The following is a 16828-nucleotide window of genomic DNA, read 5'->3' on the forward strand; positions in this document are numbered from 1 at the left end:
TTCTTCTGTGTTGTCTGTTTGTGGGAGAGCTATAGGTGGTGACGCAAACTAGTTTTATAGACTCATAATCTAAGGGGTTGCTGAAGCCCATGAGTTTATTTCCCATGAAGCATACACGTGACGACCAACACGTCGGCTGCTATCACATACTGTTACAGCCCTATTATCATTTAATTTAAGAGCAGGTCTCTTTATATTCGCCTGAACAGCTTTCCTGGTGTAAACAGGTTGTCTCTAAAAGGCTTTGTCACCTACTAGAAGCTGTTAGGTCATTCAGGTAACATCAAACCACAGCTGGTGGTAAACATAATGGCTCATAGCCAGTTAAATTGGTCATTTGCTTCTTTTGTGGGTCATTAACGTATCACGTTACAAGAGGAAGTCTCTAGACCAGCAAGATCTTGATTAAAAACAGGCTAAGTTTGAGATAAACTTTAAAATCACTGCTGCCCGGACACTTATTTAATGTTCTATGTGTGTTAAAGTAACTCTCTTATGGAGATATCGCAGCCAAAAAAAAAAAGTTTGCTTCACGTCATAAAACATTCATTTAAAACCTGGTGTTTCAATATGTTATAGTGTAAATCAGAGTGTTTTATATGTATATTTTTTTTCCCCCGTGTCTTTCGGCACCGCAGGGGTTAAAATGGCTTTGGCGAGGCGATTCGTTATAAGATTTATTCTGTCTCCCTGGTGCAATGTTTTTCCCATTTCCCTGCGGTGCGATGCGCACAGCTGCAGCCCCGGCGTGGCCAGTGTGTGATTGTGTTTGTGTGATAGCTTTGTGCCAAGGGCAGGGGAGGGCGGCGGGGCCCAGACTGAGCGGCGCCTCGGCACACCTGGGGAAGTTCAGGTTAAATAGCTCCACATTCCTCAACACACAGCTGATTGAAACATTAACAAACAGTAACGGGCCAGGCCGCAGATGGGCCGGGAACCACGCCAACAGAGAGTGAGACAGAGAGTTGCTCTCGGGTAGAGATTCCCACAGTACACTCATAAGTTTGCTGTCTATAGATAAATATATATATATAAAAATACATACACACCTAAAAACAAAACAAGAAGAAAAACGTCCACGGTTTTAGCAGTCAGCTTGTATCTAGTTCAATAGAATAATTCAACAGAAAAAAGTCCTTTCTGATTGCTCATTCATCCTTTTTATTTGAGCTTTTAATGAGATATAGGCTAATTATTTACATAGCACATACATATGTCCCCAGAGTTGTGGAGACAATGAAGAGCATGTAAGTAGTCTCCATAAAGACTCTTCACTCAATATTCCGTCACTACTAAATCCGATTAAGGCTCTGCGATAGCTTTTCCTCTCGCTTCAGTCTTAATTATCATTATAATTTTAATCCCAACGTCTTCAAAGAGAACGAGTTTAGCTCCAGTTTGTATGTAGCGCCCTCTTGCGAGCATAAAACGAGCTGCAGTCATGTGAAGCGTAAAAACAAGCCCGCATGCGCAAAGGGTTGGAAGGTGGGGGAGGCACGAGAAGGCAACAGCGCCATCTGCCGGAAATAAGTTCACAATACATGCTGTTCCAGCACACTCGGTGCGATGATGCAGAAGAAAACTACCAGAGGTGCAGGTCTGAATCCTTTAGATGAGTAAAAGTTGTGACGCCAGACTGTAAAAGTATTCGGTAGAAATTAAATGAAAGCACCTCTGTGACTGAACCATTAAACAAACACTATTTCAAGAAAAGTTGGGAAGTTTTCCTAAAACGCAACAAAACACCTTCATCTGTACATTGTTTATTCATCTAAATTTTTATCAAACAGACACAAGTGCGAATAAATGACTTCTAGAGACTTCAGTGACCAGCTTGGGTTGTATGAAAGGAACCTGAGTTTGATGCCAGCAACACACTCAAAGAGGCTTGTGTTCCACTCGGTTTCAGCGCCCTTCCATTTAATTACACCTTTAAAAGGGTTGGAAATGAAGATACTTGTTGCAGATTTGCAAGAGGAATCTCTGTCCATCCTGGCTCAGTGGTTCATAGTTGTCATCTGATTCTCCTCCTTGAGATGCACCGTACATTTTTGATAAGAGACAGATCTCGATGTTGATCTTCAGCACATAGAACCAGAGGACAGTCTTTTTGAATCATTGACCTATGGGACCACCGAACGTGTGTCCACCCGTCTTTCTTTACATCTGAGATGAGCTCCTGTCCAGAGAACTCGTCTGCGTTTCCGCACTGAGCCGATTGACGACTTCTCCCAGTGTAATACTTTGCCAGACTGTGTTTCTGGATGCAGACTGTGTTGAGTGAAAACGGTTTTCTGCGGTACCCTTGGCCCATGTAGCTAAACTGATCACGATGACACGATGGTTTATTGTGCAGAGCTGCCTGAGGCCTTACAAGCTGCACACCTCCATTATGTGTTTCCATCCTTGGCCTTTAACTCGCTGAGATTTTCCCAAACTCCATGAATCTCTTCTCAATGTTATGCACGGTAGATGTGAAAAGACCAAAGTAACTTGCAATAGGCTATTGCATAAAGAATGCTTTCTTTTTTACCTCATCAACGTTTCTCTGACTGAGTTTGGCACAAAGTGGCGGGCTGTGACCCATCCTTGTTTGGAAAGGCCTTTGGGAAATGCTTCCTTTGTGCCACCAATTAACCTGCCGATTGCAGAAGCTTCCAGAACACTGTTACCTATACTATCTATAAACGTTTCTGCCCTTTGCTGCCTGTCTTTTAGATTTGTTTATATTTTCTAAGCACAATGAAGCTGGTCAGTGAAGTCTGTGAAAATAACATTCTTAAAAACGTCCTCCTTTGCTGCAAATGTGCTTTGTACAATTAGATTATCGTTTCTAAAGCAGCCATGTAAAAGCAAGACTTTTGCTATCGGACTTTAAGATATTTCAAATCCAGCTGTAACCAATAACTGTTTTTTTTTTTAATTAGTATTATTAAGGATTCATTTGCTAATTATTTTCTCCATAAATCAAATGGATTGATGGGGTTGTTAAAACTATGAAAACGGAGAGAGATTTCATAACAATTTGTCCAAAGCGACACCTTCATCATGCTCGTTTTGTCCAAAGAAAAACTGTCCCAACTTGCTCTCTCTCGGCTTACACGAGCTGAAAAATTAAACTCGAGCATCTGCCCACAACTAACACTGACAGGCAGATCAAGTTATCATCCATCATGTTGGAGTGGGATGAAAGCTTTGAAGGTTTTGCCTGAAAATGTTACATTGAACTAAGTGGTTTTCTTTTTCTTCTCATGTTTTTAAAAACCACTGCATCTACACGTTTGTCATCTGCACTTATTCACCGCGTTTCCACTTCAGGCCAAAGTTTATTTCCTCCGTTTATGGGTGAGAAAGTTGTTCTTTATATCAGTGCCCGTCTTGCAAATCTGCAAGAAAAAAAAAAAAAAGGAAAATATCTGTCAGCAAAACTCAAATGCAACACATCCCTATTAAGACATATTCTTATCCCAAAATAGATGAGTCGTAACAGTGTAGTGAAGTAAACAGTATGAAGTGGAGTGGGAAGACATCGTATAGTACGTATAGTACGTATAGTACGTATAGTACAAGTCATCCATCAATTCTTTTTTAATTGCTTAGAAGCAGTGATGAATGCTTTTGAGTTCCTCCTTGTCTATGGGGGCATTTCCACTTCAGTTAAAAAGGAAACACCGTACACTGGTCCATTTGACAGCTTTAGTCACGAGTTACTTTTAAGATCACATCTTTTACTCACTGGATATTACACTTTATTACAATATTACAACGTAAATTTTTAGTTTGTGGTCAAATGAGCCAACATCTCATCAAAAATCGAAGACTAGAATCATTTCGCTTGCTCTCAAGACTCATTTGCACATAAAACTGTACATGAAGCAGAACTAAAAAGTAGCGTAAATAATCACGGTTTGTCATGTTCGTAAGTGTGTTGAAGACTCATAAAACCCTGGAGCTGGCAGAGCGGGGGAGCGCCAGGTTAGATGATTGTTGATGAAGTTGAGTTACGCAGAGGACTTGCTGAGGACTGCGGCTCCTCGACTGGCCCTGGGGACCGAACTTACCACTGGGAACTCTGCCGAACGCTTGAAAGCATAGAAAGTGAACGCATCGTCATGGTGACACCTCCACTTGCATTCGACATGCAACTCTTTCAGCTTTAATAGACGTATAGTGTAGTTATCACATCAATATTTTAGAATTTATTGAGTAGCGGAGACAGGAAATACCCGTGTCAGCCGCTGATGGGTGGAGATGTGGGGTGGGTCAGTTTAACATATTCACTAAATGAGGATGTGGTCATAACTAGCTGTTTATACTTAGCTGTTATGCTGCAAACAAGTGGAACAAACTGCCAGTGGAGATTAAACTTTCACCAAATGGAGACATTCTTAAATCCAGGTTAAAAACATTTCTGTTCTCATGTGTCTATGCATTAAATCTGCACGCTATCTTTTAACTTATCTGGACTGTTGCTTGTTTTTAAATTCATTTAAATTATTTTATTTGTTTCTCTTTATGTTCTTTTATGTATTTTTGATGCTTCTTACACTCCCCGCTGCAATGCTTTTATTTATGTAAAGCACTTTGAATTGTTTTGTACATGAAATGTGCTATATAAATAAATTTGATTTGATAACTAAGAGCTGTTCAATTTGGAGCTACCCAGAAGACTTTTTCTTTTTTCTTTTACAGGATTAATAACTTGGGACTTTAATCATGGGGCCAAATCAGTAATTACTGCATTGTTTTGCTAATGCTCACTGATAACTTCACGGCATCTATTTCCTTATAAATGCACCACACTTAACTCAGTGAGATGCATTTATCTGGCAGTGACTGAAAGGAACCCGAGGTCACAGCTGGATTTATTATCGACTCCTTCATATCCGCATCTTTGTGCAAATATTTCTCCGTCATTTTTCCCTTGTCCAGTTGAATCTTTTCCGATGAATTAACCTAAATGGGAATGTTACAACAAAAGACGGCACAAGGAGTCCATTTGCTTTGATTCTTCAGTCCAACTGTCTCGATCATTCCGTGAGCCTGAACACCCAACAGTGTATAGCGTAGTTGAACAGGCCAGCATTTACATCCGCTGGCAATTTAGGAAAAATAACACCATACGGGTTTGATAATGACCAGAAATTAGCAACTGTTTCCAAGATTTCTTACTGACCTTTTGGTCAGTGCAGCGAAGCTCCTGATATGCATTGTTAAAACACAGCGTGCACAGAGGTTCCTGCTGTTCTTAACCCAAGGCAATAGGTAGTCGCAGAGGCAAGACTCAAGAGTGTTTAAATATAAATTTGTATTTACATCAATATCAACATCAACAGAAAAGAAGGAAAAAAAAAATCTGTAATATACATACTGTAAAATGACAGCTTATCTGACCTCCAAAGAAAGAAAGCTCAAGTTTTTTTGTCTCTTTTGCACTTCATTTAACTCTACAAAGTTCCTTTTTCCTGAAGTAACAAAATCTGGACATAAAATGAAGTTGTTTCCTGAAAAAATAGATGAGATCTTGATATGTTTTAAAGTGGATTTCATTCCATTGGTATTTTCTTTGAGATAGCAAAACATGCCCCCCCCCCCCTCTTGGATGTTCAAACTCTGTTGAGTCGAGAGTTTCAGGCCCTCTTCACACTGCGCCGTTTCGCAACCTCTTCAGTGTCCAGAATCATCCTACGCTTTTACAGAGCCATGATATGTACCCATTTACCATCACAATAGATATCATATTTCATCAAAAGAAATGTACACCAGAAACCTCAGAAACTATACACAGATGTGGAAAAATATCTTTGGATTGCGCGTGTTGGAAAAAAAAAAAAAAAAGGTAGATTCAGTTGAGTTGATAACAGTCAAAACAACAAGGAGAATAGAAAAAAATACAGGTGGGGGAGAACACTGCAAGAAACAGAGCTGTTGGGGAACTGAGGAATTCACTGTTCTGCAGACACACAGCACACCGAGCACAGAACCCTACAAAAATCAGCTCTTTTTGTCACCTTCCTATAAAAGTCGACGGTGTCGAGGCTCAAACCTTCAACACGTCACACGTAAAAAATAAAAAAAAAAAAGGAGAAAAAGTGCCTCGCTAAAACATGACAGACGGCACTTTTTGGGGGTGGTCAAATAGCAAATCTGAAAATGACAAGAGAACAGGAAACCCAAATGTGCCTAAAATATTTCCAAAAGCCTGAAGAGAAAGACAGAGAAAATGAATCAAGTCAGTATTGACCTATGGAACACAAAAATACAACCAGGTCTCATACTTTGTGCAAGAATGGGCCTTTACAAAAAAAAAAAAAAGCAAGTCTGATATATTTTGTTGAATATTTACAATTCATATTCACAGAGGACACTTGAGACATCTAATACTGCAGTACCATGTGTTTGCTTATAACAGGGAGTATGATGCTCAGCTACAGTCGAAAGCATAGAGGCAGGAATTATTGCTCTAATTTGCATAACATGGTAAACTGTGTGCTTATAGCTTTCAATGACTTAAGAATGAGGCTCATTCAAAGGATAAGAAGGAAAAAAATAATAATAAACTCACTGCTGTGAAGGCATTGAATCTCTAATAAGGCTGTAATGATGAAGAAATATTGCATCACCCCCCACCCCCCCCATCCCCACCCCCCATCACACACAAAGAATCCTCCCGATAAAGTGCAGCCGCAGCCAGTTGTACCGTAGTCCTGTTCTGCAGCCTGGCTGCGACGCCGAATACTGCCTAACAGTCTGACGTTAGTCACCTGAACAGACACACACACACACTCACACACGCACACGCAGGCGCGCACAGAGCTATTTCATCTTTGTGCATGCGAGGATTCAGCTGGGGATGAAACCTCGCACAGTTTAGTCTTTGCGGCCCACTTCTTCTATTGCAACCGATGCATTATGCAGAGTCTTGCATCACATTTATTTGCTGGGGAACTCCTACTCTGTGTGTGTGTTTGTAAGCGTTTCTCTGGTCCTGGTCCAGACCATTTGTCAACAGCTGAAAGTGTCCACATTCTGGCATCAGCCACAGGTCCTCAGCAATACTTCTGAAAAGACAGAACAAGGGTTAGACGTGTAAACCCTCCGCAAGGTGAGAAAAACTTACACGTCTTTGAGAAGGTATGAAAATATCTGCTGAAGCACTATGTTCACCAGAGTATTATCTACCTGATCAGGTCCCATTGGCATTCTGATCATTCCCATAGGGTTCATGCCCATTTGACCCTGCATCTGTCCTTGCATTTGGGCCATCTGTCCTGCACCGGACCCGCTTACTGGTCCAGGTCCACCCATTGTGCTGTTCATCATCATGGGTCCAAACTGGCCCTGGTTGCCCTGCTGAGGGAACTGCTGCTGGGGATACGGACTGGAAAACCAAAGGCATAAAAGAACACCACTTTTAGAGGTAAGACAGGCAGAAACCTCTATGGATTTGGTCCTAAATTTGTAATTAAGCAACAAATAATCAAGCCATAAATATCTAATGACTCAGTAATGGTAGGAAGCTCAAATAGCTGATGATGCATACTTGTTACGAGGCATGCCGCCCTGTGGCCAGCCTTTCATGTCTCCAGACGGATACATGTGTCCTCCCTGTGGATTCCCCTGCATCCCTGGCATCATGGTGTTCTGCGGAGGACCTCCCATTCGTCCTTGGATCATATTTCCTGGTGGACTGCTAACAGGAGCCATGAAAGAGGAGTCCCCCTGCTGGCTCATGCCTGAAAACACAAAGAAAGAGCAAAGAGAGATCCGTCATGACGGTGAAACATGAAAATCTACAGCAGGTAGACTGGATGTGGCATTTGGCTCCGTCTCAGTTAACTCACCGTAGTTACCTCCATAGGTGAAAGCCTGCTGTCCAGGTTGGTTCATGGGGGGGCCTCCCATGGGGCTGTCCATGCCTCCTGGCGCTGTGACATTAGGAGGAGGGCTGAAGGCTCCTGCTGCTGCCTGACCTTGTTGCTGCTGCTGCTGCGGTTGCTGCATCAGCATCATCATCCTCTGCCTCCTCATCTGCATGGTCGTCATCACCTCTCTGCTGCGCTGAGCCATCATCTGGGCATTCAGGAAACCGGGCTGTGGGACAAACAACACTTGAGCTTAATTAGGCATGTGCTGACTTGGCTGTGGTTAAAGTGTCGGAATCATGTGACCTGCTGACGACATACCTGACCACTCATTCCTGTGGGCTGCATGCCAGGTTGCATGCCTGGGCGCATGGCGGGGTTTCCTCCAGGGGCATTTTCCATCTTCATACCTTGTCGTGCCTGGTTCATAAACTGCTATACGAGATGAGAAAGACGGTTAATTGTGCCCGCTTGATTCTACTGTTATTCACGGTTAACCGAGACGTTGAAGGAGGCGCACACTTAATATATGAGGGCACCTTCAGGATCCTTTTTTTCTGTGTGTGATCACCTGCTGTCCTTGTATTCTCTGTTGTAAGTGCAGTCGCAGAGGCTTGGCGGCAGTCATCATGCGAGGTCTTGGCATGTTTGCACGAGGGTTACCCATGCCCCCCATGCCTGCCATGCCAGGGAAGCCTCCCGTCTGACCCATCTGACTCATAATGGGGTTGAAGCCTCCAGGAGACTGGCCCTGCATCGTGTTGCCAGCATATCCAGGCTGCATTCCCATGGAAGGGGGCCCTGGAGGCCCCGGATAGCCCTGGCCATACATGGGTTTTTGATCCATGCCCATGGGGGAGCCCAGGCCTGAAAACGACTCTGACGGTGGGCACTGACTCTGGCCTTGATCCTGGCCCAAGTGGTGGCCTTCAGGTCCGTGGGTCTGGTACATTAAAAGTAAAAATAGTTAGCAGGTAAAGCAAACTTTAATAAGACAGATGTTCAGAAGTCATTGAAGTTTTTAGGTTTAAGAATAAGAAAAAATAAGCCAACTCCACAACAGAGGAATAAATTCTGAAGCCGTGGGTAAGTTATGTCCTCAGAAGAGTGGGATTTAATCCATCAACAATTAAACCCATCTCATGGTCCAATGCAGTCATCATAGTTTCTTATAATGTCAAGTAAATGCATGACATTGTATTTTGTACAGTGTAACTCTTGAAGCTGACACCAATAACAACAGACCAGTGGAGTAAAATATGATGTCATTTTGGAACACAGATATATTAATATTAAAAAGAATAGGTTAGAACAGTTTCATTGACTTAAACCTAATTTTTCACTTCTGTCTTTAGACACGACCACTTCTAAATGCAAAGTTGCATGATAGACACATGTGTGAAAGGCGCATATGCAATGGAAATGCATGCTCCAGATAGTCTTATACCTGGCCAACTATTTCAGGGATGCCTAGGGCTCGATCTATCTCCTGCAGAGCAATGACATCAGCAGTGTTCAGCAGAGAGTCCAGCTGGTCCAGAAGGGCCCTTTCATCACTTGGGCCATCACTACTGGTCAAGGGCCCTAGGAGCTCCTCCAGGGGGTGCACAAACTGGTTCCTATAACCCAACACATGACATAGATGGTGCTGAGTCACCTCTTGCAAAGATGACTGACAAGCTGAATTACCGCCTGCTTCTGCATTTAGCTTCAGGCTCAGTGCAACAGAATCTGGAAAAATAAAGATCTGCCGTTGTAAAGACTTTACCTGTTTGTGCTTCTCTGTGGTGGGTCTATTCCCATCCCAGAGTCTGGCCAGGAGGGGGACTGCGGTGGGGGCCCATGACCACCAAATGGGCTCATGCCCATATTAGCTTCATTGTTACCTACAGAGGTAATAGAGGACAATGTATGATCAGAGACAACTACTTAAATGATACACCAGTGAATTGACTGAAAACTGTGCTCATTTGATCCAATTACAGGACTGTGGACACAAACTCCAGGGTCCATCGTGTAAAATATCACTTCACTATATTTCAGCTGACATACCCATATCCATAAGTTGCTGCTGCAGCATAGACCGGGTGTTTTCAGGTGCACTGATGGAGCGGTTGATCATAGGTAGTCCCATCTGGCCAGGGCGACCCATGCCTGGATGTCCTGGTCCGGCCACAGGGCTTCTGGTGGACCTCGGCGTGCCCCATTCCCCTGCACCTGCCATGGGAGGGCGCTGATGAACACCCATGCCTCTACCCATACCTCCTGAGTGTCAGAAAAACATGGTCTCATCAGTAAGTTTTGACAACACACAGTGAGCACAGAGCAAAAAAAAAAAAAAACTCTACTTTCAAAGATGGTGAGTTTAACCAAAAAAAAAGAGAATTCTGTAAATACTCTGAGACCCAGGTCTTCATAGAAAGTGTAAAGATCTTGAGCATGTGAGGTTGTAAGTGTTTAAGTTACTTGTTGGATTGCCCCGCGGTGGACACACACCCATGCCCCCAGGAAAGCCATTGGGTACAGTTCGAGGTCGGATTGGTGCATCCATGATCTCTTGTTTGACCAGCGTGGGGCAGGGAACGTTCCGTCTTGTTGCCAGTCCACCTCCCATCGCTGTCTCTCCACCCATGGGCTTGGAATCCACAGACAGGGCTCTTTGATAGGCCCCACGTTGACCTGGCAGTATGGGGCCTCTCTCCCCATCTGAAACACAAGCTAACATGTTTACGATGCCTGTACCATGTAAAATATTGTGGTTTTTTTTTCCCCTCATCAAACACGTACTGCATTATAGAAAAAGTTTAAAATGCTGAAGATTTAACTGACACACGTACCATGCAAACTATCAGGTATAGTTTCCTGTTTGTTTCCCACTTCCTTTCCAGCTCTGGAGTCTGGTTTTGGGTAGAAACCAGCGTTGCTCCGTGGGACACCCAAAATGGTCTCCAGGGTCTCCGTCTGAGGCATCAAACAACAAAATTAGTAAAAAAAAAAAACATGTCTGTGGAGATATTTCAAACTTTCTTAAACAACATGCATGCAAAACAGATTTTAAGCAAGAGCTCTACCTCATCAGATGGCTCCAGTTTCACCTTGCCATCCATGCAGTGGAGGTCTGAGCTGGTGACACCTGCCCCCTGAGCCCCTCTCCCATCTAAATCCTCTAGCTTTGGCTTCATATCACCACCTTCTTTAGAGTCATCTTTATTGAGGAGATAATGAAGGAGGGCATGGGGTTTCTCCTTCTTAGGGCTGTGCTGTTCCTTCTTTGATTCTGATCCCTTAAGTCCTCCAGTGGGTGCAGGCCCTGGTTCTGGTGCCCCTGAATCCAAACTAGCCTTACCTGTGGCCTCAGCTGTGATGCGGGCCACATCGTCAGGGGTGTTCCCGTTCTGCAGGAGCTTATGGAGGATTTTGTGCTTCTCCTGCAGTGACTGGCTTGTAACATGTCCAGGGCCACCAGAGGAGGACACGGCGCCATGATTTCCACTTGTGGAAGAGGACACGCCTGTTGTGGACGAGGGACTGGTAACACCAGCTGCTCCATTCTTAGTGTCGGGTGTGGAGCTGGGTCCGGAGCCTGGTGTGTGACTAGGTGGCACCATCTCATCTGTATTGGAGGTCAGGAGCTGCAGGAGCTTCTTGTTGCACTTGTCAGGGACCCGTCGGTTGGATTCTCCCCCACCAAGGCAAGCCTGACTGTCTGGCTTGTCAGGAGGACCCTCGCTGGTGGGAGTGTGTTGGTGCTGCTGTGACTGCTGCTCTCCACCAACTCCAAGTGAGCTGCCTGGGCTCCTGGATTCAGAGTATGGTGGGAGGCCTGCTTTACAGGGCCCCCCTGCAGCCTGATTGGTGGAGTGGATGCTTGGGGAGCTGTCAGGCTTGTGAAGTGGAGGAGATGTAAGGGGTGAGGGCATTGGATTGCCAACTCCCTCACTTATTGCTTGGAGGGCATTCAATGAGCTGCTTGAGAAGGTGGTGCCTCCTCCTCCGCCTCCAGAGATCGCAGTGTGAGTGGAACTCATGGGAGAGTTCATAGCTGCAAACGACAACCATGAAGAAAATAAAACAAATCAGTCGTGAGGTCATGAGGACTTACATCACCTCTAACCAATCTCAATGAACCTGCATCTTAGAACTCTGTAAAAGTTTGGTTTGTACCTCCAGGAGAGAAGGGGCTGGCTCCCATCTTGGGGCTTCCTCGGACTCTGGGTGAACCCATGACGTTGTGCGGAGGACCGTTGATCCCTGGGCTGGCCTGGGGAGGGCTAGTCATACCCATCCCGTACCCTCCACCTCCAGATCCGCCTCCACCTCCGTGGAACTGACCCATCTGCGGATGCTGGTGGTGCTGCTGATGCATTCCGTGATGACCTACCTGGTTCATGGACCCCATTTGGTTTACAGAGTTCATTGGATGTATGGGATTCATTTGATTCATCTGACCCAAGCTGTTCATCTGATGCATGGAGTTCAATTGATTCATGGGATTCATCTGATGCATGGGGTTCATGCGACTGCCCCCAGCGTATGGCGGCACTCCTCTTTGCGACATGTTGCCCTGTTCGGTCATGCCATAGCCCCTGTTCATGCCCATGGCACTTCCTGGGCCCATGTTCATTTGTTGGTTGGGGTTGTTCACACCCATGTTTTGGGGCCTCATACCACTACCCTGGTTCCCACGGTAACCATTGTGCTCCCTACCCAAAAACAGAAATAATAATAACAAATTAAAACAGAAACAATCAAAACAAAAATGAGTTGAGTGAAATCATGTTCCCATTTTCAATCGCATCTGCACCTTTGTAGGAAGTGTGTGGAGAGGAAAAAGTGCGGTTCATTTGTATTGGGATTCCTACAGAGATCACTCCTTGTCTGAGCGGTAACTGGAGTGCCATCAGAAAGAGAGAAGCGGTAGAGTGGCGTCTCCGCATGGCCGGTATGGAAAGCTGAAATACAAAAAAGAAGTAGATAAGGTACTCCCCCCAAAAAAAGCTGACAAACACACACAAAATTGCTCTTTATGCCTATGATGGTGGATAATATCTTTAACATCTGCGACCATGCTCCACTGTAAGGTAATCCATTCAAATGTGTGGATGAGTGTAGAAAATAATCTACTGGGTTACAGACTGAAAAAGTAGGATAAACTGAGCAACTGCTAACACAAGGCTTCTTGGTTAACTTACAGTTACGGTAACTAGAGTTGTGATGGCAGGGACAAGAAGGAATACATACCATCTTGATAGTGGCGTTTGTAGGACCATGGCTGTCCATCGCTTCTATGGAGGAACATCTGCATGCAGCGTCTGACTAGGTCCTCCCAGCCTGGACGCATTGTGGTGTGAAGAGAGCCCTGCTGTTCAATTTCAATCAGTTTACCTACAACGGAAGATGCACAATTAGAACTGCACAACAAAAGATGGAACTTTGTGTGTAGTATTCATTTCAAAAACAGCATTCACCCGAGAAATCCTCCTCAAACATGGCTTAAAAAGGCACATAGTTATAGGAATAAAAATGATGAAAGTAAAAGTGATGATAAAGCATCAAAAATACCACCTCAGGGAGAATTTCTGCACCATTGTTTGCCCATGATTAAGGCCTAAAACGTTTCAAAACTGAATGCAACATGTGGGTGCAAACATGTTTTTGAAATATAAAATGACAGAGATACAAATGCAGTAGGGCTGAACGATATGGACAAAATTTCATATCTCGATATTCATGCCAGATATCTCGATATCGATACGATATGACTGTGGGTTCAGTGAAAACTAAGCATTTTTCTGAAAAATAAAAAACATAATACAAAAGAAGGACGTCTGCAGACCTCGGGTCTTGAGTTCGAAGTTCGTTGTTATAAAATGGACCGTTAAACTGATGTAAGGTTCAGTCGTCCGGCTCGACCACAGGTCCGTGGTTGTGGCAAATGTTCAATTTCACGGAGCTCGGATTCAACATTCATTTTACATTCGTTGTAGATTTTTGGAATGGCCACTTGATTAAAATATGTTCGGGATTGTATTTTGTAACGTTTGTCCAGCGTCCAAACCATTTTCTGAAAGCCCTCTTTTGTGACGGTGTACACGGGCACCATGTCTTTTGCAATGTGGTATGTTACAGCACCTGTAATGTCTTTGTGCCTGGTGGACGTAGACTCATATGGCGTAACGCTACTGAAAGCATCAGCAATCAAACTTTGCTTGGGCTTCACTTTAGATGACTGAGAAGTCTCTGCCATTTCTCTTATTGCAATGCACTCTTTGTGCAGCGGTGGTGTTGTTTCAGGTGGTGGAACATGTTTGTTGTGCTGCCTTACCTCATCGCAATTTTTGCCAAGCACGACCTGCACAACACCTCACTCTGGTTCACATCCTCTTTTCTGAATCCAAAATACCTCCAAATAATGGAGAATGACTTATTTTATGCCACTAAATCCGTCGACCGTGCAGATTCTGCACCGGCCTCATCATCCGCACTCATGTTTCTCTTTTTAATTTCCCCGCTGTGAATGTAGTTTGTGTGTCTCCCGTCTCCCTCTCTCCCTCCCTCGGATGTTTGTCATTGGCTGGCTTCAGCTCTACATAAGGGCAAGCCGCAAGCGTAAGAATGATATTTGCGACTGCCTGAGCTGCACATGCAGGGGAAATATATCGTTGATATTGTTGAATTTGCGATATTAATATCTTGAATGTTCATATATTGATACGATAACGACATATCGTTCAGCCCTACTCTGTAGTATGATTTATTGCTGCCGATTCCTCCAAATCCCTTTCTATAAAAGGTCAAAACGGTCAACCCACTCACATATGGCTCTTAACTGCAATGTGAAAATGTTCAACCGGCATTTCGTCCAACATGAAATGGTGGTCCTGGGTTTTTAAAAATCGTCTCTGCCTCAGTATGGAATCAACGGAAACGCAACACCCGGGTTGACACACAAATTTTCACTTAAGGTGCTGCAGTTGGGGCAAGAAGTGTGGCTGCAGCTCACATTTTCCTTACAGAAAGGAACTTCTTGAAAAATTAGGCAGTGGAAATACAGAGCTGGAGGCTCTTTGATAACTGCTGAGAGCAATCCCATGCTTTTTAGGCCTCAATAATTTTCAAACCCTCTGTTGTTCACATTAACCAAAACTTAAAAGGTCTGAGTACAAGGTTTGAAGTGTCAGCCAATTCACCAAGCTCTTGAACAAGTTGGCAGTTCTTAACCTTTCATTTAAGTCTTAACGAGTCAATTAAAATGAAGGGAATTAATAAAGTTCAGAGATTTTTGAAGCAGAAAAGTGCCCAGACTTTGGAAGTGTTTAGACTGCATCTTTGAAGAGGATTTGTTGTGATTTGGCACGAAATTAATAAAAAAGTGAAATATGAAAATTAAACAGAAAAGCATTTTCAACTATGGTTTGCTGGAAGAGTTCCAAACCAAATTCCTAGAAGAAGAAAAACAAAGAAAAACAAAGAAAAAAAAACTAAGAAAAAAACACCCTAGAACTTATGCAACCTGCCTGAGCAGTAATAGCTCTACGCAGTTCGATGTGGACACTTACCAGACAGTTCATGCCGAGTGCTGAACCTCTCCGTCCTCTCTACTGCAGTGATTCGTCGTGCCACGCAGATCATACACGACTGTAAATCTGAGGAAAGAAGCAACACTGTGTTAGGTTCTCATTTGAATGCACTGAAGAAGAAACTGGACAATCGACATTTTCACTGTTGAGACAGTGCAGTTTAGAACATTTTAACTAAGCTGAGCGATAAAAAGCTGAATCACACTAAGCCGAAGACGAGAAGCATTAAAACAAGTGATGAAAATGTTTATGTTCTGTAGCAGAAAAGCTTCTTAAATAATACACCTTATTATCAACAAGTTGAAATGGATTATGTGTTTTATTTTCACATCTATTTTTTCATCTGAAACCACTTCACACCCATGTGTGCATACAAACGCATTTAAAGCTGTGAACAATGACTTTTACCATCTCCCTCCTCCATCATGGCCCGGGGCTGAGTGAGAGCAAAACACTGCATGGTCTCATAACGCTGCCCCCCTGGTCTTTCTTCAGACAACCCACGACTCTGACCGTGAACAAGGTTCACCAACATGCGACAGTTGAAGGTGTGGCTTTTCTGACGGGGTGCCTCTCCACCCCAAGGTGCCCCATTGGGTGCTGTGAAGAGAATAACAGACACAGGAAAACAGGTAATGATCACTGTGTGTGTTTGGTTATTTCTATTCATATTTGTGTTTGTAAGCCTTAAGCCTCAATGTGTTAGCCATAACACAGGCGCACACACACACACACACACACACACACACACACACACACACACACACACACACACACACACACACACACACACACACACACACACACACACACACACGCCTCACCATTAGACTTGGGTAGGTTCTTGTGAAACTCCTCTCTGTCGTCATCGTGGATAATGTTGTACACGCTGGTGTTGATCAGCTCCTCCTGCTTGTACTGCAGATACTGCGTCACGTTGTCAGACACAAATACGATGCTCCTCTCTCGGTTGACCACAAATAGAAAACCATCCAAAGCCTAGGAATAGCAGGTCCACAGCTAAATGAACGATGAACTTATAAATGCAATTTTTGATTATAAAAAATGTACTACTTTAGAAAGCAGCTGAGATCCATCTATCACCATTATGCAAGAAAAGACTGCAAGGTATCAGCCCAGCTTTGGCATCATCTGTTGGCCAAGAATGATTGTCCCCACACTGACCTGCAGAAGCAGTGGTCCCAGATGGTCCTTGTCAATGACCCCTTGACCAGTGGAGGATACATCTGCCTTCTGTACATCGTCATCACTGCAGGAGCTCTTTCCTGAGGACAGATGAAGCACATGGTACTGTTGATGTTTTACAATGTCGCACCTAAACACTTTACTACATTCCTTGTATTCTGCAAATGATTTATACAG

At 43.8% G+C, this 16828-nt stretch overlaps 1 protein-coding gene across 3 annotated transcripts in view; it reads right to left on the bottom strand.

Moving 5' to 3' along the window:
* Nucleotides 1–5293: 5293 nt before the first annotated feature.
* Nucleotides 5294–16828, bottom strand: part of ncoa3 (nuclear receptor coactivator 3) — a 34011-nt gene continuing 22476 nt past the window's right edge. The window contains exons 5-23 of one of the 3 annotated variants that reach the window (XM_075460351.1): nucleotides 16631–16731; nucleotides 16270–16444; nucleotides 15854–16045; nucleotides 15425–15511; nucleotides 13107–13250; nucleotides 12670–12817; nucleotides 12030–12568; nucleotides 10937–11907; nucleotides 10703–10826; nucleotides 10332–10571; nucleotides 9918–10130; nucleotides 9634–9751; nucleotides 9313–9484; nucleotides 8437–8808; nucleotides 8187–8297; nucleotides 7845–8094; nucleotides 7544–7736; nucleotides 7183–7381; nucleotides 5294–7061 (exon numbers count right to left, since the gene is read on the bottom strand). In XM_075460351.1, coding sequence (XP_075316466.1) covers nucleotides 7050–7061; nucleotides 7183–7381; nucleotides 7544–7736; nucleotides 7845–8094; nucleotides 8187–8297; nucleotides 8437–8808; nucleotides 9313–9484; nucleotides 9634–9751; nucleotides 9918–10130; nucleotides 10332–10571; nucleotides 10703–10826; nucleotides 10937–11907; nucleotides 12030–12568; nucleotides 12670–12817; nucleotides 13107–13250; nucleotides 15425–15511; nucleotides 15854–16045; nucleotides 16270–16444; nucleotides 16631–16731 — 4361 coding nt within the window. In that variant the 3' untranslated portion in view covers nucleotides 5294–7049. Of the gene's footprint in view, nucleotides 7062–7182; nucleotides 7382–7543; nucleotides 7737–7844; nucleotides 8095–8186; nucleotides 8301–8436; nucleotides 8809–9312; nucleotides 9485–9633; nucleotides 9752–9917; nucleotides 10131–10331; nucleotides 10572–10702; nucleotides 10827–10936; nucleotides 11908–12029; nucleotides 12569–12669; nucleotides 12818–13106; nucleotides 13251–15424; nucleotides 15512–15853; nucleotides 16046–16269; nucleotides 16445–16630; nucleotides 16732–16828 lie in introns of all 3 variants that reach the window. The other 2 variants (XM_075460352.1, XM_075460350.1) reach the window with 2 other exon arrangements.

The sequence above is a fragment of the Odontesthes bonariensis genome, chromosome 3, assembly GCF_027942865.1.
Source record: "Odontesthes bonariensis isolate fOdoBon6 chromosome 3, fOdoBon6.hap1, whole genome shotgun sequence".
Taxonomy (NCBI): Eukaryota; Metazoa; Chordata; class Actinopteri; order Atheriniformes; family Atherinopsidae; genus Odontesthes; species Odontesthes bonariensis.